General features: G+C 36.5%; 6 protein-coding genes across 7 annotated transcripts; 2 read left to right on the plus strand and 4 right to left on the minus strand.

Annotated features, from left to right (window-relative positions):
* Window positions 1–12: 12 nt before the first annotated feature.
* LOC105831557 (ribonuclease P protein subunit p29) lies at window positions 13–1,346 on the plus strand. The gene is made up of 4 exons (XM_012671764.3): window positions 13–299; window positions 363–499; window positions 575–962; window positions 1,086–1,346. Exons 1-4 carry the CDS (start codon window positions 284–286, stop codon window positions 1,223–1,225), a joined length of 681 nt encoding a protein of 226 aa, XP_012527218.1. The 5' UTR covers window positions 13–283; the 3' UTR covers window positions 1,226–1,346.
* A 416-nt stretch (window positions 1,347–1,762) lies between these two features.
* Window positions 1,763–11,299, minus strand: LOC105831558 (clathrin heavy chain). The gene is made up of 9 exons (XM_012671765.3): window positions 10,534–11,299; window positions 9,260–9,467; window positions 5,963–9,014; window positions 5,598–5,895; window positions 5,089–5,529; window positions 4,436–4,998; window positions 4,138–4,360; window positions 3,971–4,046; window positions 1,763–3,881 (listed from the first exon to the last, which is right to left on the minus strand). The coding sequence occupies exons 1-9, from the start codon at window positions 10,573–10,575 to the stop codon at window positions 3,754–3,756; spliced, it is 5,031 nt and encodes a 1,676-aa protein (XP_012527219.1). The 5' UTR covers window positions 10,576–11,299; the 3' UTR covers window positions 1,763–3,753.
* A 142-nt stretch (window positions 11,300–11,441) lies between these two features.
* On the minus strand, window positions 11,442–13,205 carry LOC105831560 (60S acidic ribosomal protein P2). The gene is made up of 4 exons (XM_012671767.3): window positions 13,049–13,205; window positions 12,125–12,297; window positions 11,800–11,898; window positions 11,442–11,665 (listed from the first exon to the last, which is right to left on the minus strand). Exons 2-4 carry the CDS (start codon window positions 12,294–12,296, stop codon window positions 11,595–11,597), a joined length of 342 nt encoding a protein of 113 aa, XP_012527221.1. The 5' UTR covers window position 12,297; window positions 13,049–13,205; the 3' UTR covers window positions 11,442–11,594.
* Window positions 13,206–13,489: 284 nt separating this feature from the next.
* On the minus strand, window positions 13,490–19,059 carry LOC105831559. Its single transcript, XM_012671766.3, has 3 exons — window positions 18,579–19,059; window positions 16,828–17,861; window positions 13,490–16,560 (listed from the first exon to the last, which is right to left on the minus strand). The coding sequence occupies exons 2-3, from the start codon at window positions 17,647–17,649 to the stop codon at window positions 14,635–14,637; spliced, it is 2,748 nt and encodes a 915-aa protein (XP_012527220.1). The 5' UTR covers window positions 17,650–17,861; window positions 18,579–19,059; the 3' UTR covers window positions 13,490–14,634.
* Window positions 19,060–19,594: 535 nt separating this feature from the next.
* Window positions 19,595–22,641, minus strand: LOC105831569 (DET1 homolog). The gene is made up of 8 exons (XM_012671779.3): window positions 22,061–22,641; window positions 21,787–21,924; window positions 21,564–21,708; window positions 21,263–21,371; window positions 20,876–21,068; window positions 20,490–20,773; window positions 20,185–20,391; window positions 19,595–20,105 (listed from the first exon to the last, which is right to left on the minus strand). Exons 1-8 carry the CDS (start codon window positions 22,472–22,474, stop codon window positions 19,922–19,924), a joined length of 1,674 nt encoding a protein of 557 aa, XP_012527233.1. The 5' UTR covers window positions 22,475–22,641; the 3' UTR covers window positions 19,595–19,921.
* Window positions 22,642–22,797: 156 nt separating this feature from the next.
* LOC105831561 (zinc finger MYND domain-containing protein 10) lies at window positions 22,798–24,942 on the plus strand (the record flags this gene model as incomplete). Of its 2 annotated transcripts, none has more annotated exon segments than XM_036295178.1 (5): window positions 22,798–23,240; window positions 23,321–23,429; window positions 23,682–23,974; window positions 24,483–24,688; window positions 24,758–24,942. In XM_036295178.1, coding segments are annotated over 5 exon segments (891 nt in total), but the record flags the coding sequence as incomplete, so codon positions are not given.
* Window positions 24,943–25,000: the final 58 nt, after the last annotated feature.

The raw sequence follows: 25,000 nt of genomic DNA on the forward strand, positions 1-25,000 counted from the left end.
ATTTGTCATTCAGTTAATTTGTTAATAACTTCTGTACATTATTAAAGATATTACTTGCTGATAATAAACAGTTTAGATCTCTTATTTGAAATATTAATTAAATTGGATAAAATTATGCTTATCCGATGCGGTTTGCTCAAAATTTACGAATTTGGCAAAAATAATTATAACCATGAAAAAGTATCTTTCAATACATTGTGAAGATAATTAAAATTTTTAATTGCGATCTAACAATTTGAAAGAACAATTTGGAAATCAAATTGCGTTTCTAAATTGCAGAAGCATGTCAAGCAGTGCGAGTGAGTACTAGCATATACACAACGAATTGTTTTATTCGTACATTAATAATAATTATTTTCCAGAGGTATGCACCCCGCTTCCTAAAAGCCTGACTAGTCACATCAAAATCTGTGAGAACACTCAGCAATATGTCATTAATTTTTTGCAAAATTTGTTGCCTCCATCAGATTGTAAATTCATTCCAGATGAACTGCGAAAGGTACATAATATATAAGATAAAAGAGTAATGGAAATATAATAATTAACCAACATATTTTATTTTAAAAAATTTTAGACCTTTATATTTAACAAGATTAGACCAAAATTCAAGCAGAAAGTAAAGAAAGGCAAATGCTTTTCGAACAGGAAGAGACTGTGCCTTGGCTTGGGCAGAATTGGCAATAGAAATCAAATGAAGTATTCTGATCTTCTGCCTTTAAATCACTTATGGTTACAATACATGCGAGAAATGCTCGGTATCGAATCATTTACCAGTATACCAAAGAATCCTGGCAGTCCAAATTGGGAGAGCTTAAACCTACAATTGATAAAAGCTGACTTTCATGGTGCTAAAATCTCGATTGATGGATCAAGATGTCCCAGTTTGGTAGGAGTTATGGGAATCGTCATACAAGATACTCAGAACACTTTCAGGATTTGTGGAATGGACAATGTTATTCGAAGTAAGTAACATGATATTCATAATGTACAGTTTGTCTTTTCTCTAAACATTTATCATATACTTTTATCATTATATACATTGATAAATTTCTCATAAAGTTTATATTTTATCAATCTGTTTTTAGCAATACCAAAGAATGTAGTTAAGATTAATGTTCATTTGGATGATGGTATAACATTAAAAGCGTTTGGAAAAGAACTTTCTGTTAAACCAGAAAAGCGAGCAAAAAAGAAGATTAAGAATAATTCAATTATAATGTTATAATCATTATTTAAGATAGATTTAATTGATTCATGCTATGCCTGTAGAAACTCATAGTGTTAAATCTTAATAAAGAAATTATTGCAGAGGAAGTTGAAAAATGTGACAAAAATCAGTATATAAATAATGTAATTGTATATGATTAACCCTATGGTGATCCTTTTGCTAAAATTATTTTACTTTCGTATAGATGTTAGAATTATTTTATTTCTTCATATCTTTCAGCATTCCTTTGTAGATTATTATCATAGGATATTACAATTACAGGATTGGTAAATGTATATTTACTACTTACATAGTACAGTATTTATATATATAATTATATATATATATATATATATATAATATAGCATTATATTTATAATGTATGTATATGTGTAAATCTCTTTGTGTCGTGTTTATATGTAAAGGTGTGCATAACTATTAAACAATAATGTATTTATTTTTTTGGAAGTGTTCATCCATGTTCCATCGTAACCACAGTGGTCAAACATGACACTAATACAATAATAATTATCTTCAATTAGTACAACAACTATATTTGTTAATCAATTTCTACAATTTTATTGGCTCTAAGATCAAAGTAAAATATAGTACCAGGGCATGTTACTGATCTCTCCTCTTTCGACATAACATTTTTTAATATGTAATATATACAGCTAGATCACCGCAAGATCAACTGTGGAGTACAAAAAGAAAAACGAAAATATCGCGCGATAAAGAAGACTGTAAAAAACGAGACAAACTTCGCGCGCATCCGCTCTTTTACTACGTAATACAGATTTTTTTACTTGGGCATAATAGTAACGTGACCTTTTCGCCAGTATAAACTTTCGCTCTTCGCGCACTTTAAAAAAGAAGACTACATACTACAATTCGCTACATCTCAAGATGTAATAAAAAGAAATCGAGATATTACTAAGTGATATAAATTTACGCAGAATGGTAGCTTACATTTAGGAATGTTAAAGGTAAGATGTACTACAAAATTAATATCTTTTTTTCTTTGTTGCCTGTTATACATATTGATCCTGATGCATCAATGCACTTTATACATACTTCACAAATATATCGAAAGGAAAAAAAGTAACACGAGTGTTTAACAAAACATGGCTTTTTCTACAAATATTGCAATCTAATTTATTACTTGTATAATTTAGGCATAATCTGTAACAAGCTATATAATGATTAACGATCAATAACTTTGAGTAACATTATTATGCACACACTTGTTATGTGGGAGAAAAACGAGTAGAAAATATCAAGCTACAGTATGAACGATGTGACCAGTGGACGATCGTGCTTGTAGACTTTGTTATCAAATTATCTTTAATGTATTCTCCGAGCTCTAGTCCGTAATTGATCTTACGCAATGAATAGCGAAAGATTAAAAAGCATGATACATGATGCGGATCGGGCGAAAAACTCGGGCAAACTACTTTATGCATTTTCAGTACATTAATGAGACAATAAAGGTCTTGCCGTTAGTTTCGGAATCTATAATTTATTTGATGATTTATTTACGCAAATCAAGCTAGCTTGGCGAACATGTATCTTCATATTATGTTCAAGCAAATACATACAGGTAGATTTAGAACAATTGTATATGTTATTATAGATACGTCAAACATGTTCTGATGCGTCTACAGTTTTTTCCTCTGTCTTGATCTCGTCGTTACAATACTGATATAACGATACGCGATCTACTCCGATCTAAAAGATACTCTTATTATTTCATTTTTTCGAGGGCTCTCATTTGATTCATGATTCATCACACGCTGAAGTGTTTCAAGAGTATTATATCTCGAACAATGTTAGTTTTTACAGGAAAAGAGAAGAAAATGCTTTCCAGAACACGGTTTACATATGTGATGAAAGAAATTTCGCCGAAAAACAAGCCACTGGGTAATCTACAGAAATTACGACGTCATGTAATTGTGATCTACAGTTGATTTTGCTTCCGAATTATGATATTGCCCAAAAAAGCTTGCTTCCTGTTAGTAGCCCAAAAGAAAGGCACATAGACGCACATATACATATATATATATATATATATGTGCTAGTAAAAGACAAAAATATTTTGATTACACAACATATATATATATATATTTTTTTTACTGTCTGCAATGATAATTCAATAAAAAATCTCGATAAACCACATCAAAAAAGAAAAAAATTACTTTTTTCCATTTTATGATCTTTGTTAAATAATATAATTCTTTAAACAATATATTTTTCACGCAAAGTTCACGTTAAACAGCTATTTAAATCGCGAAATATATCGTTTGCTCGATAATTCTCCTATAAATTACAGATTCACATTTAGGTAGCGTGTGATAGCGTATTAATGCCTTTTCAATGCATTTCGCTATTCGTTACATTATTATTATGATCTAAATGTGGCAATTCATCGTTTTCTAAATGATATTCATTCGCATTCGCTTTGACGATATTAAGCTAACAAAACAATCTCATTCTACCTAAACTTTATAGAAAAGTAGACTTTGTTGATCTGTCTCCTTAAATGTATTTCACATACCGTAACCTTGATAGGCTGCGGTGGACGCGTACACTTGTGCAGGTGTACCGTATACGTTTTGAGGCGCGTAGCCAGGTGCCATCATTCCTGGCCCTGCAGTTAGCATTAACTGAGGTTCCGCTGTAGCGATCATGCAACAGAGAGAAATATCGTTAGGCACAACATTTATGAAATATAATTCACCAAAACATATCAAAGCAATTACTTACGCATAATCATAGGTTTATGTTCCTGATGATCAGTTTCTTCGATGCGTCGGCTTTCGGCTTCTTCTAATTTATCAACCTATTCAACATATATTTGATACCGTAAATACTGTCAGCTATAAAGATACAGAGTTAAATATATACTCTTTTATGCGAATATCTTATTTTACCTTAGTAATATATTCCCGCGCGACTTGTATAAGATACGGCATTGCGAAATGTAAAATGCGATGTCTCCATGCAAGCTCCAAGATGACGTCTGGATGAAGTAAATCGTAACAATGAAATAGGCATGCTGCGAAGCAGTCTTTGGAGCCTCTCTCCAAAAACCACTCGAGTAATTCTTCGGCAACTTCTGGATTCCGAGATTCCGCCGCGTATTCCATGGCGTCCCTGTTGTTGAAGTAACGATTAATAAAATTCATATACATATATCATAAAAATGTTTAAATAATGCTGCAATATTACCTGAATAGTCGATCTTTCTTGCAAAGTTCTACGGATTGCTTCCATCTATTATTTCCCTTGTATAGGTATGCGGCGATTCTCCTGAATTCGATCAATTCATGTTTCTCGAGTTGCTGCGCTAACGCGATATTATCAAAATTATCGAACGCGTCGATCGAAGTTCGAAGACCTTGGTAATCTTCTTCGTCGATCAACAATCCATTTAAGGCTTCGTTGATGGCTTTGTTATTGAGAGCCTGAACTGATCTCAAATATGGTTTCACTAATTGCAGATGACCAGTTCGCGTGAAATACGCCACTGATCTAGTATGATCCATGCGCGGAGCAAGCACGAGCAATATATCGTTCAGAAGAAGGGGTTTATATTCCACGTAAAATTGTATAGCCTTATAATAGAGTTCGACGTTTGCGACTTTAGTAATTACGTCTTTGAAGTGACCCTCTCGCCAAGCTTCGGTAGGATGTTGCATCATCGCGAGGACTGCATTGTCATATTCCTCGTATTTGTCGTACAGGAACACCAACTCGGCCCACAAATGCGCTTGTTCCGCTGCGCGTAGCACCTGCGGGTTAATCGAATTTTCGTTAAATTATCCTTAAATATTTAATAAATCTATTATTTATTTTTGCATTGATTAGAGACGAAAACCCACCTTTGGTATATTGACGCGCGACCAAAAGAGTTCCAAATGTTCCCTCATTCGCTGAGGCTTGTATTTACTATAGAGAATAGCTAACTCGGTGAACATTCCCATGTGAGCTCGTTCAAGTCCCAAAGCAGCTTCAAGGAGGTTAATAAGCTCTTCAAAGTGCCCGCGATCTTGGTAGTAATTGATTAGGTCTTCAAGCTCGTCCGCGTGCACAACTATGTGCAAACCGCACATTTGAGCTAAGCGAAATTCGCCGCTGTCCACGCAGGCGAAACAAACCTCCTTCCAGGTACGCGTCGAGTTGGCTTTACGCGCGCTATCAACAGCACCTTGAAATTCTTTCAAGTGGACCAGTGTTATGGCTAGACGCGCAAAGTTTGATACATTGTTGTAGAGAAGCTTTGCGGCGTCATACATTTTATCATCAAAACATCTATCGCCAATCTATAAAAAGAATAATACATTGATAGGAATCGCGCGAGTTGCACTCACGCGTGGATAAACGAATTTACCTTTTGTATATCGGCGTGATTAGGGCCAGATATAAACTCTTCGAGGTCCGCGAGCCTGTTGGTCCGTGCGTACGCGTATATCAGTTCACTCTCGATGAAGGATTCGCGTGCCTTCTTGCGGGCCATTTGGAGATAGCGGACCAAATCTTCCCAATGCGAAGTTCGATGCGCAGTTTCTACTACGTCCACGTACGCGGACGGATCGTCCGCTTTAATAAAACTGTCAATCGCTTCTTTAACCAAACCCTGCTGCAGCTGAGCTCTAGCAAGCTGTGACCATACCGGTGACTCATTGCATCTATGCATAAAACAATTTATTTAAGAAAATTGTACAAAGAAAAAAGTGTGCAATGTATACACCATACCTTTCTGCAAATTCGTAAGCCCTATCCAAATTGCCGACTTGTTCAATTAGGACTTGGATGGCCGATGTGTTGACGTCAAACTTCTTGAAGATCGCGAAAGCTTCCTCGTAAAGTTCATTGTTAATAGCGATATTAGCGATATCCGGGGCGTCGTAATTATCCAAACGATTGATATATTCCATGACGCGCGTACGATCGGCCTTGATGGCCGTTAGTATCAAGAGATTCTGCAAGTTACGGTGGTCGCTGAACACGCTGCTATCCAATACTATCTTCTCGAGAAGTTCGATGAGCTCGTTAGGCAAGTCGGCCGTCATGAAAGCCTTGACGGTAACCGAAATGTCTTCGGGATCTTGTGTCTCAGATAACGCCGTCTGAACAACCTGATCGATCAACGGTCGTTTGTACGGATTGCTCTCCAACAGTACTTCTGCCCAAAGGTCAGGATCTCTACGTCTCACCAGGTATCTGGCCTCGCTCTTGAACAGACTGTTCTCGTTGCACACACTTATTAGTTCGCGGTCGCATTGGCCACGCTCGTACGCGATGCAAGCCAAATGCGGATCGCGCTTCTCACAATACTTGCCAACAACTCTACTGTCGTAGAATTGATTCTCCTTGAGAAATCTCTCGGGATTATTGTTACTGTCAATGTAGATTTTGGCCAGCGCGTTGTGCGTAGCCGGTTCCACGCAACCCTCATGAACGCGGGATTCCAACCACGGCAACAACAACTTCAGTCGATTTCTCTTTTCAACCTCCTCGACCAGCTCATCAGTGGAGAATTGTCCGCGTACCACCAGTATCAGATTCTTAATGATATCTTCCGAGCAGTCGACATCCAAGAGACCACCTATGACCACCGGTAGACGCGACGGATTTACCTTTTGGACATATATCTCAATGTACTTCTGCAAGTTATTGCGATATAGATAGAGAACAAGATCGTGAACGAAGTCAAATCGGTCGCATACGATTATCAAAGGCAATTGATCGGACAGTTTCGCTTCCTTTAGGAAATTTTTTACGCGTTCCGGATTGTAACAGTTGCTCTCCCGACATATACGTTCCACCTCCTTGATCTGGCCAGTCTTGCATGCCGCCTGGATGTACTTGAAGTGCACTTCTTGATCTTGGCTGAAATTCACGATGGATCCCAAAAAGTAGAACAGGCCTTCATAAGACTTGAAACTCTCAAACAAATCTATCAGTGCCTTAGTCGTTAATTGCTCGTGATACTTGGTTGCAATCTGTATGCAAATCTGCAAGTTCTGTCGTATGTTAGCCGACAACATGGCCTTCAAGCATTCGAGAGAATCTTCCACGGATAGAGTGCCAAAGAAGCCTACGAGCCAGTCGGGCGAGAGTAAATGTGTGTGTACCACTGCTCTTTTAATGTCATACAAATCCGTGTAGTGCTCGAGAGCGCGCTGCAATAAGCCGGCCTTCTCGCATAATTGGGCAACGTGAGCTCGGTCGTAATGGGTAAACATTTGATTGCCCAATATAGCGTCAGCCACTTGCGGGGCGGACATTAAATTCATCTCTAAGAGACGGGTCTGTAAAGCACCCTCGCTCGGCCGATTGTTTTTGAGTGCATCTAACAGGAACGCCGTGCATTGCTGCACCATGTTTTGCTCCATAAATATATCGACGATCTGATTGATGTCAGCCAACGGTTCGTCGTCCTGAACCAGCATCTGCGCGAACGCCACACCCTGATCGGGATTAATCCTCATGACGTTCCGCAAGAGGAATATATAGTCGGGTGTATACGAGACTTTCTTGGCGTATAACACGATCTTCTGAAATTGGCCGGTCTCCGCGAAACATTGGATAACCTTGTTGGGAACATTGGCTCTTAAATAAACGCTAAGTGCTAATGTGGGATCAGCCTGCTTTACCAGATCTCCTAGCTCTTCGCTACATTCTAGCTTGTCCTCTTTCAACCACTTCTCTAGTAGTTGCTTACGTCCTTGAACCAATACCGGTCGGCACAGTTCCAACGATTCGTACTTATTCAACTGTCCCTGATCTAAAAGAATACCGAAATATTGTAGGAGAGGAGATGTTTGGCCTTGAGTAGCAGGAACCTGTTGAAACCGCTGGATAGTCGCGGGCGTTCTGAGTATTCCTTTGGGAGCGTTAGCCGCGACCTTTGCCGCCTCCGCATACTGACCGTTTTGGAAGAGCATATTAAATTTCCTTACGAACAAGTCTTCTGCACCAGACAAGTTGTTTCGCACGGCCATTCTCAACGCCAATTCCGAATTCTGCAGTACTCCATTAATGTACGGGATTATGTTTTCCTCGTCCACTGAAACGGACAGGACCTGACCCTTCCGATTCACTCCTATTATACCGCCGGACGCTTCGTGCGGAGCGGTGACAAAGATCGTTTCTCCCGAGATACGATTCATAAATATACAGGTCGCAGACTCGATATCGTACATATGTATATAGCCGTATTTTGTAATTAAATATATGACATCGTACTTGGAGCTAACTTGCATGGCGACGGGAAAATCGTTCCCAGCCTCGGGCGGGAAGAATACGTCCACCGCTTTTTTAGGGAATGGATGGTTGCCAGAGGGTGGTTGGCCTACTTCGATGATGTGAAGCTTCGCGCCTTGAACCGTTCTAACGGCGAAGCAAAATAGATTGCTGGGCTCTGCGTTTCCCTCCATCTTGAACTGAGCGAAAGAGGCGGCGTGTCCCTCAATCGGCTGCGAACATTTCCGTTCTACGGAGTAAAGTTGCATGGCGCCGACCACTCTGTTATGCTGCGCCGAGATACCGATCAACAACAGCCACGTTTGCTTCGGATCTGTTCTATAATTGATAATCTGGCAACCGTTTAGCGATGAGTGACGTTCAAACATCTTATTCGGCGTTGAATCTCCCTCCATGGACCAATGGTATACCGCAGTCTCCGTCACTAATGCCAACGTGTTCAATGATATCCATTTCCAAAAGACTACGTCTTCCGTCATTGTATGAGCCTTCATCTTCGATTTCATCTCAATGTTGAAAATTTGGAGTGTCTTCATAGCTAATCAAAAATAGAAGAAAATATTTCTCTTAGTAATATTTAGTTATCTTTCTTTTTTTCAATTTATTGTTACAGAATCTCTGTCTTATGTCTTATGTCAAGGCTCATTTTGGGAAAAGGCGTGCAATAAATTGAAATGTTTTCTTTGAGAAAATTGCAGAGTTAATCTCAAAAATTTTCTATCTACTTTCTATTTGAACACCTTTCCTCGAAATTGAGCACTCGCACATGCAGTATAAGCATACCTTTAAGAGCAATGACTTTACTAGCAGGATTCATGATTGCAGAATCAGCAGATATTGGTCTCCTGATGGGATTGGCAGAATCATTCATGTCGATGATCACTACCTGAGCAGTATCGCCAACTTTCTCTCTGACACAAATAAATTTGTCAGACTCCATAGTGAGGGTGTTAAAGCTGACATTGCTGGCGTTAATCCCTACAGCCGTAAGCTGCAAAAATAGGAAAGGCAGATAGTTCTTGTATCCTTCAAGCTCATACGATTATTTTTTATTGATCGAGGAACATGATTCGAGCACATTACTAGTTTTACATCAGTTGTTATTGGCAGGCAGAGCTTTATTATTGAACTAACTTTGTTGACAATACATTTCTCATAACAATTCAAAAGTGATGACACATGTACTTTTCAAGAATCAAATTTAATGTTGGTTATAGATTACTACTGCCAGTATAATTATAAAATTGCTTCAGAATGTTAACAATATTAATTTTAAAATGATATGATATTTTGAGTGTGTTATGTTACTGTAACAGCCATATGTTGCTAAAACAAATCGTGTCTCTTGACTCTGGTATACGGGGAAAATAAATAGTGCGATCTCCATCGTCCCGCGGACGAGAATGTCGTAAAAGGACGATATGGGAAGAAACGAGGGCCGCGTTTTTCATGAAAATGCTTGAACGGCGATGATGAATGGAATGTATCTGATAAGGTGAAATGGTTTCGGATAAAAGCGGAAATGAGGGGCGTATGCGCCGCCGACGATAGAGCGTCCGTTTGCGTACGGTGGGGAAAAGAAAAAGGGGAGAGAATATGATAGAGAAGGTCGAAGATTCGTTCGCCTGGATCCGCGATATCGCGTTAATCAATTTCAGACGGATATTGGGACCACGGATAACCTGTGTCACGAAATCCGCCGTCAGGAGAACGCGAGGCGAGTCGGATCGGATGTGTATAACGTCATCGGCTCTAGCGAGCAGGGAGGGGGGGGAGGGGACGTGGACGTTGCATCTGTCAAAGTAACGTCAGCCCCGAAATGTTGTACTTCCGTTCTAGAGGGGAGAGAGAGGGAGAGAGACGAGTAAATCGTCGATACGACGGATACATACGAAAGAGAGAGAAAGAAAGATAGGGAGAGCGAGCGAGAGAGAGAGACAGACAGATGCGGGGGAAGAGAAAATGTCCGGTGCTCCGGGAGAAAGGCCAACGTGGTAAATGCCAATGACGGAGCTTGCAACAGTCCCCGGGATACCGCGGGCGATGAGTCGACGTACCTGCAGGTGTTCCTGGAATCTTATAGGTAGTAGCTGCGTCATTTCCGCAGAGGTATTCGATGAGTCCTCCAGGATGGCGAGAGGAGAGGTTTCTCAGCCGCGAACGTGATCCGTCCGCGGATCTAGTTCCCTGAGATCGCGCGGTCTAACCGTGACCCCTTTACCTACGGATCTGTTCTCCGGTGATCGTGTGCGCCTCTCTGTTCGTACACCCCGGGCTATTCGGCATCAATTCGTCGAAGCGCGAAACCGACTGACGCAGACTGACGGACGGAGCGAGCGAGCGAATGTAACGTCGCTACTCGCCGCTGACACCCATCATGGCCGCCGCCAACGCCGCCCCTCTATCTCGAAATAGTTCCCGCGTATGAGGGTTACTCCCTTGTGGAAGTCGCGCACGAAGAAACGTCGTTCAAAGTAGAGGTCTACGATCACGATCGCTGAACGATAACGTCACCATGCAAGTCCCTCCGTTCGGAGGAATTAGTGTTCACGATCGCTATGACGTTAGCCGAGAAAGAGAAAGACAGAAAAAGAAAGAAAGAGAGCAAGTGCGGTGCGAGCGCCCCGACACCAGCGGAAGAATACAAGCAACGATTTGACACGATTGGACTCACTCAGTGGCGGATCTCTCGCGCGCATCACATTCCCCCCCTCTTCTTACCCCACCTGTCGCTGCCACGAATGAAACCGCAACGGCGCACGAGTGCGTAACGTACTTCCACGCAGTCGATTACGAATTTCTTCTCCCCTTCTCCCGCTCACATTCCCTCTCTAATTAAAATACTTTTTCGCTATAAAATACCCGAAGGTTATCGTCGGAGATTTCACGCTCGCTCGCAACGCCTTCGCGGCGTTAGAACGCGATTCGAGGGATGTATGTGTAGAGGTCGGATTGATTGATACAATTAAAAGTATTCGCTTTATTCTCCAGCAGTAGCATCAGCTCTGATTAAGATCTACAATAAAGTCGAAGGACGCTTGTACCACTGCCGCAGAATGCAGCAAGCTTTTCAGTTCGATGGAAAGATTGAAAAAAAAAAAACAGAAGAAAAGCATCCTTAGTCAAACAACCCAAAGCCCATGTCATCATCCTCAGATTCGGATTCTTCCTTAGCTGGTTTCTTTTCCTCTGTTGAAAAAAAAAATTGTTAAAATTTACACGTATCTGCGTTAATATAAAACGTATTAGATGCATTTCACACTTTAATACAAGTAAAATCAGGCTTTCAAAGTTATCGATAGATATCGACTTGATAAACCTACCTTTTTTCTCTTCAGCTGGAGCTGCTGCGCCTCCAGCAGGAGCTGCAGGAGCAGCGGCAACTGCGCCACCAACTGGCATGGATGATAGCTTCTCCCTGCCTAGAATTGTAAAATAACAATTTAGTCAGAATAATTTTATATGAAAACAATTAAGTCAGCAAATAAAATTTGATTTCTTTTATCTTATGCCTTAGTTTTTGTAATTGTAGAATATTGAAAGTAAAAAAGTTAATAACTATTTAGTTTAAGAATTCATATTTTATTCTGTTTGACTTCTAGAAACAGTAAATGTTTTGTCAAGTGTAAAAAAAATGCATTAACATACCCTTGGTAATCAGTTCGTCTATCGACTTTCCATTCAATTCCGTGATGACTTTTTTCAGCTTCTCAGCGTCGGTTTCAATTCCTACCGACGACAGGATCTTTTCAATGTCATTCTGGCTTGGAGAGGCTTTGCCTCCCAAAACAGCCAACATATAAGCGGCCACGTAACGCATTCTGCAAGACAGTATGTTAAAATGTCAATGCACATGATAATCAATATAATATGATAAATCTAAATGCAAAGTGTGGTCAGTAAAAAGATATGCCATCACGATCATTCAGTCGAAAGATGGTGTAATTGGATGAACATCATGAAAAAGAAGCTTCTATAAATACGAATGAGATATATAAGTTCGTTTTACATAAGAACTATAAACATAACTCGCGTGATCAGAGCGTGATCAACTGAATATATATCTTGGACAATCTTAGATATATATCGGCACATTTGTATGCACCCGAGCTGCTATTCCGTACACGATTACCGATAGTTGTCGGTTCGATAAGTGTCGTTGTGCACGTATTTTAATATATGAAAATATATACGCAACGACAGTTATCGAACCCACAACTATCGATAACCGTGGAATAGCGGCTCCGGTCATAACCTATCGCACCTGGCGCGCGAACTCCAATTCTATCTTCAATTAAAAATACTTTGAATAATTTTAAGAATCGCGTTACGCTCGCATTCGCGTTTAGGAGACGCTAGGTACAGCTCAGAGGAAATTGGAGAGTAACATCGGTTGTATTTCACATTTTAAACTTTCGTGCAAACAGTGACGCGTGGAGGGCATCCAGCGATACGACGTATTTTACATTACGATCGAACCAGCACGTTAATTATCTTAAACCAACAATATTCGGACAATCCGAAATGCAGAATATTATTCCTTGCAAGAAAATTATTCGATTTTATACATACTTTTAAGTCTTACGACACGAAACGTGAGACCACTGAAGCAAGAACTAAACGTGCACAAACTAGCACCGGAAGGAGAAAAAACGGAAAAGAATTGGGAGAGAGACTTGATGAAACGAACGCTAGGTGACGAGACTCACGTCGCTCACTGTTGTGCCCTCTCGAACGCATTCTCTTGACATTTGTACGAATTACCGATCAAGCGTGCAAGGGATATTAGCTTGCGGCTCTTACGGATAGAGTGTAGCACATGCGAGGACACGTGTTGCACGTTAAAAACAAAAAAATCATTGCAGAGATAATTAAATCGCTTTGTCGAGCAGAATAAAGATAAATTTTATGGCACCGTGTAAACGCACTCATATTTAGTAAATTTCGAATCCGAATTGAAATCTGATGAACCATTTCCTACAATAATAAAAGATTAGATAAAAAAAACACCAATCGATAAAAAATTTGATTTTAATTTCTTATATGTAACATTACAAGGAAAATAGATTATGCATACTTTCACTTAGCTACTAATCGTTTTTAAGTAATAAAAAAACTTTATAATAATGCCTAAATAATACTTAAATTGTACTTTATATCCCTATATGTAATTTTAAGTATATGTAAGTAAACTTATTGTAACAATTGATCAAACGTCAAATCAATGATGTAAGCGTAATATTCAAATGCGAGTGTATGTATATGTGTACATATATATATATATATATATATCATTGCAATTTTTCCTAAGTTATTTATATATCTTATTTGATATAAATTATATACGAAAATGTAACAAAGAAGTGAATATAAAATCTATACTAATATTATTTTGACGCAACAGATTTGTGTATGTATAAAAATATCCTAAACCATGCATCTAGAAATTAATAAGCTTACAGAACATTAAATTTACGTTAACATTAACAATTTTTATGAGAATTAGCGCTGTACATGTTTCAAATATTTTACCTCAGTCATGAAATTTGAATAATCTTTAAAAAATTTTATTATTGTCTTAAACTATCATCTTAAAAATATTATATAATTCGCATTTTCACTGTATTCCTAAGACACTACAATTTTATTTGAATTCTTTATGAAGCCAATGCTCTTTCTAATCAAATTGCCTTGTAATTGTTGCGATGTTCATTTTATTGATATAGCTTGAACAGAATTCTTGTATAGAAAAATCAATTACTTTTAAACCTAAGCAGAGCATACAAAGAACATGATCATAATTTTAATAATAACCAATATTTATTAATATTAGTATTTGCTTTACTTAAACATCTAATATTCCATTCTAAGATTTCAATAATCTTTATAAACAAAAGTTTATCATGAATTAAACTATGTAAGAAATGCAAAGATAATCTTAAATCTTAATTTCTAAGTTAAATTCGAACTGTTCAAGGCATCAAATACTGATAATTGAAAAATTTATTAAAATATTAATTTGAAAATTCGTCAGAAAATAATCCTTAATCTTATAATTAGTCGTATAAAATTCTACATCTATTATTTAAAGCATATATATGTATTAAATTCGTTATCGCGATAATATCATCATGTAATGGAATATTTTCATTTATCTATTACATTGTCGATATTTCCTTTTCAATATAATTCAATTTATCTGTTTCGTCAAATATTGATCCATCATCAGACAACTCGGAATCCTGACTCATGAAAATATACTTAGTTTGTGCGTTCATATCGCGTTCTTTTTTGTGCGACTTTTTAATCGAAGTCGTATGTAGCAGTTTCCTTAAATTTATTGCGCCCAAACTATTTGGAGGTGTTATATTCAAATAATTGTATTCAGATCTTGTGGTATTTCTTGCACTTTCAATATCATCTCCTCGACTCGTAGATGGTTGCGGATCGTCATAAGCAGTCTCTTTACAACTTTTTACTCTTTCTTTTTTACGCATGCAAATTTCCTTTTCAGTACGATGATTATCGATATGATGCAAGGGCGAAAAAGGATCTTCCAACATCATTTCATTATTTGCGAAATTAACATTTGCACTTTCTTCAATATACGATCGTTTCTTTCTTAAAATCGGTTTCTTATTATAATCATGTTTATCTTTCTTGTGTGATTTTTTAATAGAATCTACATTACAAAGCAACTCCGTCGTTGACATATTTATCGGAGTCGATCTACCATTCTTGTCTTTTAGATGCGCAGTATCTGCTGATTTCGACATGCTTAAATCAGTCTCAAAATTTTTAGCGTTATCGTATTCTAATGCAAGATCTTTATTTTCCTTCAATTTTTTGAAACAACGTCCGACCGGCGTCTCACATCTAGAACAATCTATTTCCTTCGATGTCCCTAATATAAATTTGTCTTCTTCCTGTGACATTTCGTTCGCAGAGACACGATTGGTGACAGTAAACAGAATTGATGGCTTTTTAATAGACGTATGAATTTTAAATTCTTCATCTATATTTTTGCATCCCAAAAGTTTGAAGTCATTCATCATCTTGGGTGTACTACTATGCAAGGATCTGCTTATCGACTTTTTCTTTTTAGGCAGCACCTCAGGAGAGTCTTTTAATCCAAGATGTTCATCCCTACATGAGATTTCTTCCTCTTTCAATCTTCTACTTTTCTTACAATGTTCGTAATCATGACATTGGACGAAACTGGAAGTTGTTTTGCTACGCTTGTCCTTTTTATGGGATTTTTTAACTGAATTAAAATCAAGTAATAAGAGTCTGCTTGAATTTATATTTTCAGGTGTGCCCGGACGATCAAATTTTAAATCTTCTGGACTTGAAAAGTGAATCATATCGATTGTCTGACTGTTAATATCTTGATCATCATTACAAACATCTTCTATGGACATTTCAAGTTCTGCTTTTTTCTCTATTTTCTGGGAATTTTTTGTTTTAAATAATGTCTTTCTACTTGCATGTTTCATCTTCTTATGCGATTTCTTAATCGATTCTGTCAATAATACATGCTTTAACATGTTTACGTCGTTTTCGGGTGTAACTACTTTGCTAGCATCCTGAGAAGCACTTGAATTACATCCTGGAGATACTATTCTGTTTGTACTAACATTACAAATCTCTGAGTCTCTTTGCAAAGATAACCAACTTACTTCTTCATCGCAAATACTCTCCTTGGAAAGATCTTTGTCATCATTATCTATTAATTTAACTTGCATACTTTCTTCATCACTCTTGTTTTTATTAGATTCAATATCCTGCATTTCATTTTCTGTTTGATCCAATCGACTCGCCAATAAGTCATTTTCCATCATGGTTTTCTGCTGTATGCTGTGATTAAAATCTAATCTAGCGTAAGGCCCTTTGTCATTGTAAACAAGCGTTCTCTTAATATTTTTGTTTTTTTTCTGAGATTCATTTTCAGCAGCAAAACTAGAACTAGCTTTAACTATTATATTTGTTTCTGAAGATTTCGTTGTTGGATCAAAATTATCATTTTTTAAAGAAACATCCATCCTTTGAGTAGATAACTGTTCTTCATGACAGTGCCATTTTTCCTGTTAAAATATTAGTACAATTACAAAATTAATGAAAAGTAAATGTATAGGTTCATATAAAATTTGCTTCATTAAAATTGCTTCATATAAAATTTATAATTTTAAAAAAGAATACTAAATATCCATGTTTGCATCATCTTTTTATTTAGTAATAAACTTATTTTAATATAAAGTGATAAATAAATGTATAAAATTATATATATATATATATATATATATATAACTTAAATTACTTGAAAAAAAAGCATAAAATAATAAAATATATACCTTCTTGTGGCTCTTTTTGATAGCACTTATACTTTCGGGAATTACATCTATCATATTCTCAGGTGTATGTGGTCTATTATGACTTATTTCTTGATTAAATTCCAGAACCAGATTCCTAGGTGTACTTGTAGTTATAACACGGCTGGATACTCTGTGATTTGCATGTCTATTGATTCCTTCATTTCCTTCCTTTTCAAGTAATGACATTAAATAAGATGTTCTTGATCGAATATTTTCTATGTCACTTCTATTGCTCGATTTATTGACATATCTTCGATTTTGTTGAGGTGTTTTATTCTGATTTTCGTCCATTGATTCCATAGATGCAATTGGAACGTTACTATCAGTAGAATTGATTGGGCTTGAATTTAATATTGACGATGGTGTGTCAGTGTTGATTGAACCGACAGAGCTCTCGTTGTAACTATTATTTTCCTTTGGACTTGGAGAGGAGTCAAAGTTTAATGATTTCCTTATTCCTATGCTCTCATTACGAAAGGAATTGTGAGTAGAGCTCAGTGCTCTCATTATTTTAGCGGATCTAGATGACATTGATTTGTATGTATCAAAAGAATCATATTCCAAACTTGAATTTGGTGGGGACAGCCAACTAACTGTATTAGTAGTATCACATATCCAAGATTTACCTAGTCTGTATTGAAGTTGATATTTATTTTTTCGTGGATATTGATTGATTGATGCCATAGGCAATTTAAATTGATATGATAAAATATTGTCTTTGTTTGATGGTAAAAAAATCACATCATGTCTGAATTCCTCTCTTGATTTTGTAGCAGTATCTTTGTGGGTGCTACTTTTCATCTTTACTAAATCTGCCCACTCAAGCACAATTATCTCTTTATATATTACTGCATATGTAATATATTTATGTCATACAAGAATGCACATATGCAAATATATATACACGTGCATATATTAGAGTGTACAACTATTTTACAAAAGGATCACTTTGTTGCACAATATCTTTTTATAAGAATTTGTATGCCCAAGTGCTGTTCTTCTTGCAAAAATTCCTATAACAAAAAATCATTTAAAGAATAATTATAAGTTATTTGCTACAAATCTATAAATATGTTTTAACAAGAAAACACTGCAGAAAAATCCAAAATCTTCAGTCTTCTCTCTACCCTTAGTTCAAACCTTATATCCTTTTAAAGGTATGATTTTTGACCTCAAAAACAAAATGGTATTTTTATGGTATAACTCTTAAAACTACAAAACAGTTATAAATAGAATCAAAATTTAATAACAAATTATGGATTATATATAGTAGTATAAAAGTAGTTAAACATACAATTTAAAAACTTTCTTAAAGAAAAAACTATTTTTTAATTTTTGTTCATACTATTAGTCTACAAACTTACAGAGTTTCAAATCAAAGATTTCGAATTTACAGTGTTTCTTGTTGCTTCATTAAAGATAAGAAATAATGATGGTTTAACTTTTACATACACACATAATTTTACATAATTTTGAAGTTTCCTTAATATAAGAAGAAGAGACAGACTTTATAGAAAACAAAAATTGAGATATGTAACATAAATACATAATAAACAACTAAAACATCTTCATTAGGTGAAAAAAAAGATCGAATATAAAGCAAAGAGTAGATAAGCGCACGAATACGCATACATATGAACAAAATGAGAATGTTACAATTTGGAAAGAGATAAAGAGATAAGCAAATTTGGAGATTTCCAAATATCACGCAATTAAGAATATCTCCTTACGATTACGATTCTGTTCACACGGAGACTAGCTTCTTGTCGTGAATCCACCATGTGTGATCATGGCGAGGGGCCGACATCGAACTCTTAACAAATTACGTTGAAAACGTGCGTTCCACTTCTTGCTGGTGAGTTTCAGGCGCCAGTGGTAATACGCGCAATGCGGACCTTTCGAAATTGGGCACGAGAGCGATCGGAATAGAAAAGCAGTCAATAATACACGCGAATAAACACTAAGCACCCAAGTCCGATTAGCTTTGTTCCAAATGCTCACGAAACTCCATGTATTCCACAGTGAATAATTTACAAGATGGAGGACATGCTATATAAACGAGGTTTCAACGCTAGCAGACATCACCATAGACTATACAATCAGGGAGAGACTATTGGTAAGAAACGTTTGTCCACATTGCAAATGACTACAGCCATTCACAGAGACTAGCTGGTCTCAAGTTTTTCCACCGACTACCAATCAGAAAAGAATATTAAAATATATAACATGTGGACAAATATGCTTATCTTGGTAATACTGAATGAGAAGGGTTACCTTTCTAGCGTAGTATAACCAGGGGCGGCAGGGGCTCGATTTTTGAATTTATTCGCAAGAGAAACGTAGGCGCACAAATACTCGCTCTAACAGAAAAGTTGCAACTTTATCGATTAAAAGCGATACGATAGCCAATAAATTTCCAACTTTTCTGTAAGAACAGAATTTGCGAATACGTCTCTTGCGAATGAATTGAAAGCGCGAAATTCGACATAGTGTAATCGATATTTTAATTCATATAAAAGATAATTATTTTTAATATAAAAGCAGCATTACATTTTAAAAACTATCTTCGCGTTTTGTAGTGCAATTTATTGTGATTATTTGTTATCCTATTAATGCACGACCGTCACGAATTAAATATTAAATAAAATATAAAACACACGAGATAAAAGATACTCAGCTATAAGGAATAAACTAAAAAAGGGAGGAATATGAAATGAATAATAACTAGCTTCATAATAACATAATATAAAAATAAGACTGCAATTTTCTTTTATGAACGACGTAACACGATTATGTTACAATCTCGCATTTTTGAGAATCCTAAATTAAAATTTACAATTTTATTAAAAGTGTATTAAACTACATTGTATAGTCTTACATAGTCTGCTAGAAGCCGACAATAGTCTTTGAATCTAATTCAACTTTGTATGATTACGCCGTAGCATAATTTTGTTCGAAAAGTAAAATTCACTTTGTACTTTAGCAGTCTAGTAGCGATCTCAATTTTTACGAGACGAGAAATCCCCATTTGAACACTAGTAAAATATACACGTATCAAGAAAAAAAGGAAGACTTAGACGTGCCTAACATGAAAACTAACTATATATTCTGCATTAGTACGTTGCACCGAAATCGCGAATGGGTCCGTCGGGTGGAAAGTAAACGCAACTAATCGTCTCGCAGCTGTTGGTGCCGTTCGTCCAAGCATGCCAGCATACATTCTGAATTTTAAGAGACCTGAATCACGTGCATAAAAGCTGTAAAAAAAAGTAAAGCCAATGATCATAGGTAAACATTTTTTTTTCGACTTTATAAGAATAAGAATGAATCGCCAACCGTATTGGATGTTCCCCGCACGCTTTGGGGCGTTCCATCATAGATACCCATTTTTCGTCGTAACAAAATAACGCTAAGTCGAGATATGGTGAACTGGAGTAAGATTGCGCGCATATTGGTAACTGAGCAAGCAACCTCTTTGTAGCTTCTGTAACACCTCCATACCTAGCGCTTATTATCGTTTGCTTGAATCTTTGCTGCAGCAATCTTAAAACAAATAATATTTTAAGTGAAAAATTATATTTAAACTGTCATGTACTCGTACAATAGAATTGGGATGAGCAGAATAATATTATAACATATACCTGGCATATATATTGTTAGATGGTGAACACATGTACTGACAATCCGTACTCATTCTGGCATTTCTAAAGAAGTCGCTAAAGTTTTCGAAATGGGTTAACAATTGAGTCGACGCGTTATCGTAAGCCGCCAAAATTTTCGCCGTAACCATATTGTAGACTACTAACAGAGCCGGCTGCGCGTTTGGTTCATTTGCTTGTAACGTTGCTACTTCTTCACTTGCATATCTTACCAAAATATGATTTGTATCTAATAGCTGCATCTTCCACATTCGTAAAGAATTTAGCTGAAACATTTTATCAGTTAGTTGCTTGACAAATACCTCTCTTTCTCTCAGCAATTGTACAGAAGTTTTTAAATAACAAAAAATATATATCTTTTCAAATACCTGATCAAAATATTGATAAAATCGTCTTAATTCGTAAGGATCTTCAGTCACATAACTTATGTATTCTGCTCTTTTGTATAAATATACAAGCAATCTGTGTTTAAGACTATTAATTGCAATATCCTTAAATGGCCGACAATTAATCCCAGGAAAAGCACTTGTCACTAAATATGCATCATCTTCCATGCAAAACCTAGCACATGTCATGGTATTCATATTTTAAAGATATATGAACTATACAATATAAAATACAATATACAAATAATAAAATCAAATCAGACAAGATTCAATTCGATTTGATTTAGCATTAAAAAACTTTGCTCCATACATTTCTAATATCTTTTATCGAATTATTAACAACACTAAGATAATCTTTATACTTAATACCTTCCTATTGTCCTGACATTTATAAACATGCCATCAAGAATTTGAAAGATATGTATCGTTTGATGCTGTACAGATAAAACTGCTAATATATCTTTGTACAAATACAGACCTGCATATAAAAAAAAAATTTAATTTCAAAGTTCAATGTTGTTACTTAACTGATCAATAATATGAAATAAAATAACCTGACAAAGTTAATATTAAACATTTTTACTTTTTTCAATAAGTTACTCATCTAATATTACATCAAATTTAATCAGATAAGTAACAGTGATTTGCCTGATAATTATTGTTCTTATACCTTGATTATGCGACAAATAGATTTTATCCACTTTGAAGTGTCTAGTGTCACACAGCTTTCCACCTTTTAAATCAACAAGATGCAGACTGTAATCCTCGAGTGGTGATCTAGGGTTCGGTGTCAGTGCCTCATTATTGGAATAAATCTTTAAGGAATAACATTTTGTAAGTTCTTTCTCATAAAAAATAATATATAAATGGAATAATTAGAAATTTCTCGTTACCTGATAAAAATGTGGCCTCAATTCCTCAGGGATATGAGCGGCCGAACCCACAATTACATATCGAGCGTCATCAGTGAAAAGACTGCATTCTCTGTTCAATTGCTGGTTGCTTTCTACTACATTTATAATCCACTTTACCTACAAATACGTTTCAGAGCTGGTACATCAATTTCACTGGTTCTCTGTTTTTCTTTTCTCTCCCTCTCTTTTCTCTTTATAATCTTTATAATCTGCAAAGTGTAAAGGCTGCGCGAAGTCGGTTAGTACCCAATACCTTGAAGAAGCGTGCGAAGATATTACTTCGTATGTGAAAGCTACAGTCATCGCTCTTGTGGCCGATGTAGTCGCCTTCGCAGTCGGCAAGCAAGTCCGCAGCGGCCGACGCCCCGCGGTATTCGTACACCTCGATCGACGTCTGATCCGCGCTGAACGCCACTAAGTACTTCCCGTCCGGGCTAAACTTGCGCAGGAAACACGGCGGTTTCTCCACGTTCATCACAGTGAAGTTGGGAAAGACGTTCTGATAGAACTGTCGCGCGCAATGCACGTGAGTGCCTGGGTACGGGCAGCCCATCGTCTCTCTGCGTCGCAGACGAACCACCACGTTCTGCGGGCCGATCTTGCGAGGATTGACGGGGCAAGGATCCGACACGGACTCAATCCTACCGCCGGACTCCCTCGCCGCCATCCTCACAGATCTGTCACGCGAGTATCGCGGTGCACGTGAGCGACGTCCATCGCCGATGAAAATCGCCAATACTACGTGCGATGCATTATCAATAAAAACGACCAGCGGACGTTGTCTATTGACCTGACGACATCCCAGTCACATCACGCGAGACCCATACACGTTTGAAAATAGGTTAGCGATCGGTCACGAAGTGAGGAACTAGAGGAATAGAGGATAGTTACGATCACTCACATCACCGAATGGCGCAATGGAGCTCGACAATGATTGGTCGAACTGGCCAGATCCAAGATAAGACCCAATCATGCTCGACTACGCTTAATGGACAATGCGCATTTCATTTCTGAACTTCTGCTCTGAACCGCCGAAATTCAAATCTTCCATCAATTTAAACGTGCTCGTATTAATTTAATTCGGCAGAATTGATTATTTCTACGACGGAATCTTCTTGTCGCGAAGAGATATCTATCTTTGAAAGAGAATTCTAGCATTATTAGCTGACGAGAAGTTGCAGAAGACGAAATAATAAACTTATAATAATAATTATATGGATACGAATTATTGATCAAACGTACTCTTGTTGAAAGAGGGATGTAGGGATACCGTTGCTAAACGATAATTCTTAATTAAAATCTGACGTGAAAATGCTTTGAGTTCTCTTGAAAATAATGGCAGATCAAATGGAATACATAATACCGCCGTGGGATATCGAAACCTACGTGCAGAATTTAAATGTTTCAGATCTCAAAAATGTCGGTATGAAAAGGTAAAAATTGATATTTCTACATTTATTTTTATTCGGTCACAATCTAGAAGTCGATGTAAAAATGTATGAATATTTTTTAGCTGGTTGGATTTCCACAGAAGACTAACGTTGTTAAATCAACAAAGCGTGCTCGAGATAACGGAGCTACGAGAGGAGAGCGTCGTGGACTGGTTTATTTCGTTAAAAAAAGTAAAGAATTAGAAAGAAAGTGTAAAATACTACGACTAGAGCAATATTGTATAAAGAATTTTTTTTTGCAGTTATAATTTTAATACTTAATAATATTATAATTAACTATATATAATTATAGTATTAATATTTTATAATAATTATAACATTTAATTAATGTCTGTTTAAATAACATTCTTTTTACATAAGCAATTATGTATATTTCGTATAATCTCTTTCACAGTGTCAATTCTTTTAATTGTGTTATTTTAGATTCCAATTCTTGTGTACGAAGCTATACAAATTAACATATGGAAGCATAAAGTTTTTCCACTTTTGATTGACCTTAATGGCGAGCCGACCAATACGTTCATGTTGTTCAGCGTATTTTATCATGAAGTTATCGTGATTTCATTATTGGAAAATATATTGTTTCATTGTGAGAGCGCGCAAACGTTGGATGACACGGTGATTGATCTCATCGATTATACTGTTCAACGTGTGATGATACTTCTTGATGGAAAAACTGTAGAAATATATGAAAGATCCGAAATCAAAGACGCTAAGTAAAACATTAATCTCTATTTTAACTGAATTGTAAACAAATTCGACAGAAGACTAGAGATAACCAAGCGTGATGTAGCATTTCGAGTAAACTAAACAATACATGCATTGCATGTATTGTTATAGATTTGCTATACATTTGACATCGAAATAAAACACATTACGAATTTAGCAACATGATTACTTATACATGCAATGGAGGACATTTGAAAATGGAACCGGTCAATAATAATAATACATTGTTATATGGTTTGCAATAAATAACTGCAACATGACAACAAATGATTGATAATGCTGACACGTTGCTATCAATTTGCCATTGTTAAAAATAGATTTCATATGAGCTCAACCTAACAGACAATGCTGTCTCACCTTGTTCTGGAATTGTCTAAATTAGTTGCTGCAATAATTGTTGGCAACATAATTGCAACATCAAGACATTTGGCTATCTGGGTCTATACTTGTATTGCTTATGAATATCAAATTTGTGGTAATTATATGTGTTTTCAGTTCTTGCTTGGAAGAAATAGTGGAGAAGCAAAAGGCATTCGAATTTGATATTGCGATACGCTGTATCTCAATTCTTCATTATCTAATACAAATGTTGGATAGTTTACCGCTTTGTGCAGTTTCGCGTATGCTGGTCGTACACGACATTCCATACTTATTCGTGCAGCTAATAGAAAATCAACCGTGGAAAAAGCAAGATGAGGATGGTAATAGTATTTAGTTATCGTTTCTAACATCCTAATGAAATGATATTAAATAATTAAGCTATCATTAAGGGTATCTTCATATAGGCGAGATGTTAACGTACGAGACTGGCTGGAGAAAAATAAAAGCAAGTGAAAATGGAAAAATTAATAAAAGAGAAGGACAAGTATGGTTTGGTTTAAGAGAATTACTTCTTAATCCAAAATGTTCTCCGTACTATGAAATCACGGAGCACAGTCTGTCTCAGCTATCCAAGGTATATTAATTATTGTTGGATTTTCATCAAATTTTAATTTACAATTGTAATTTGAAAT

This window comes from Monomorium pharaonis, unplaced genomic scaffold (genome assembly GCF_013373865.1).
Source record: "Monomorium pharaonis isolate MP-MQ-018 unplaced genomic scaffold, ASM1337386v2 scaffold_669, whole genome shotgun sequence".
Taxonomy (NCBI): domain Eukaryota; kingdom Metazoa; phylum Arthropoda; class Insecta; order Hymenoptera; family Formicidae; genus Monomorium; species Monomorium pharaonis.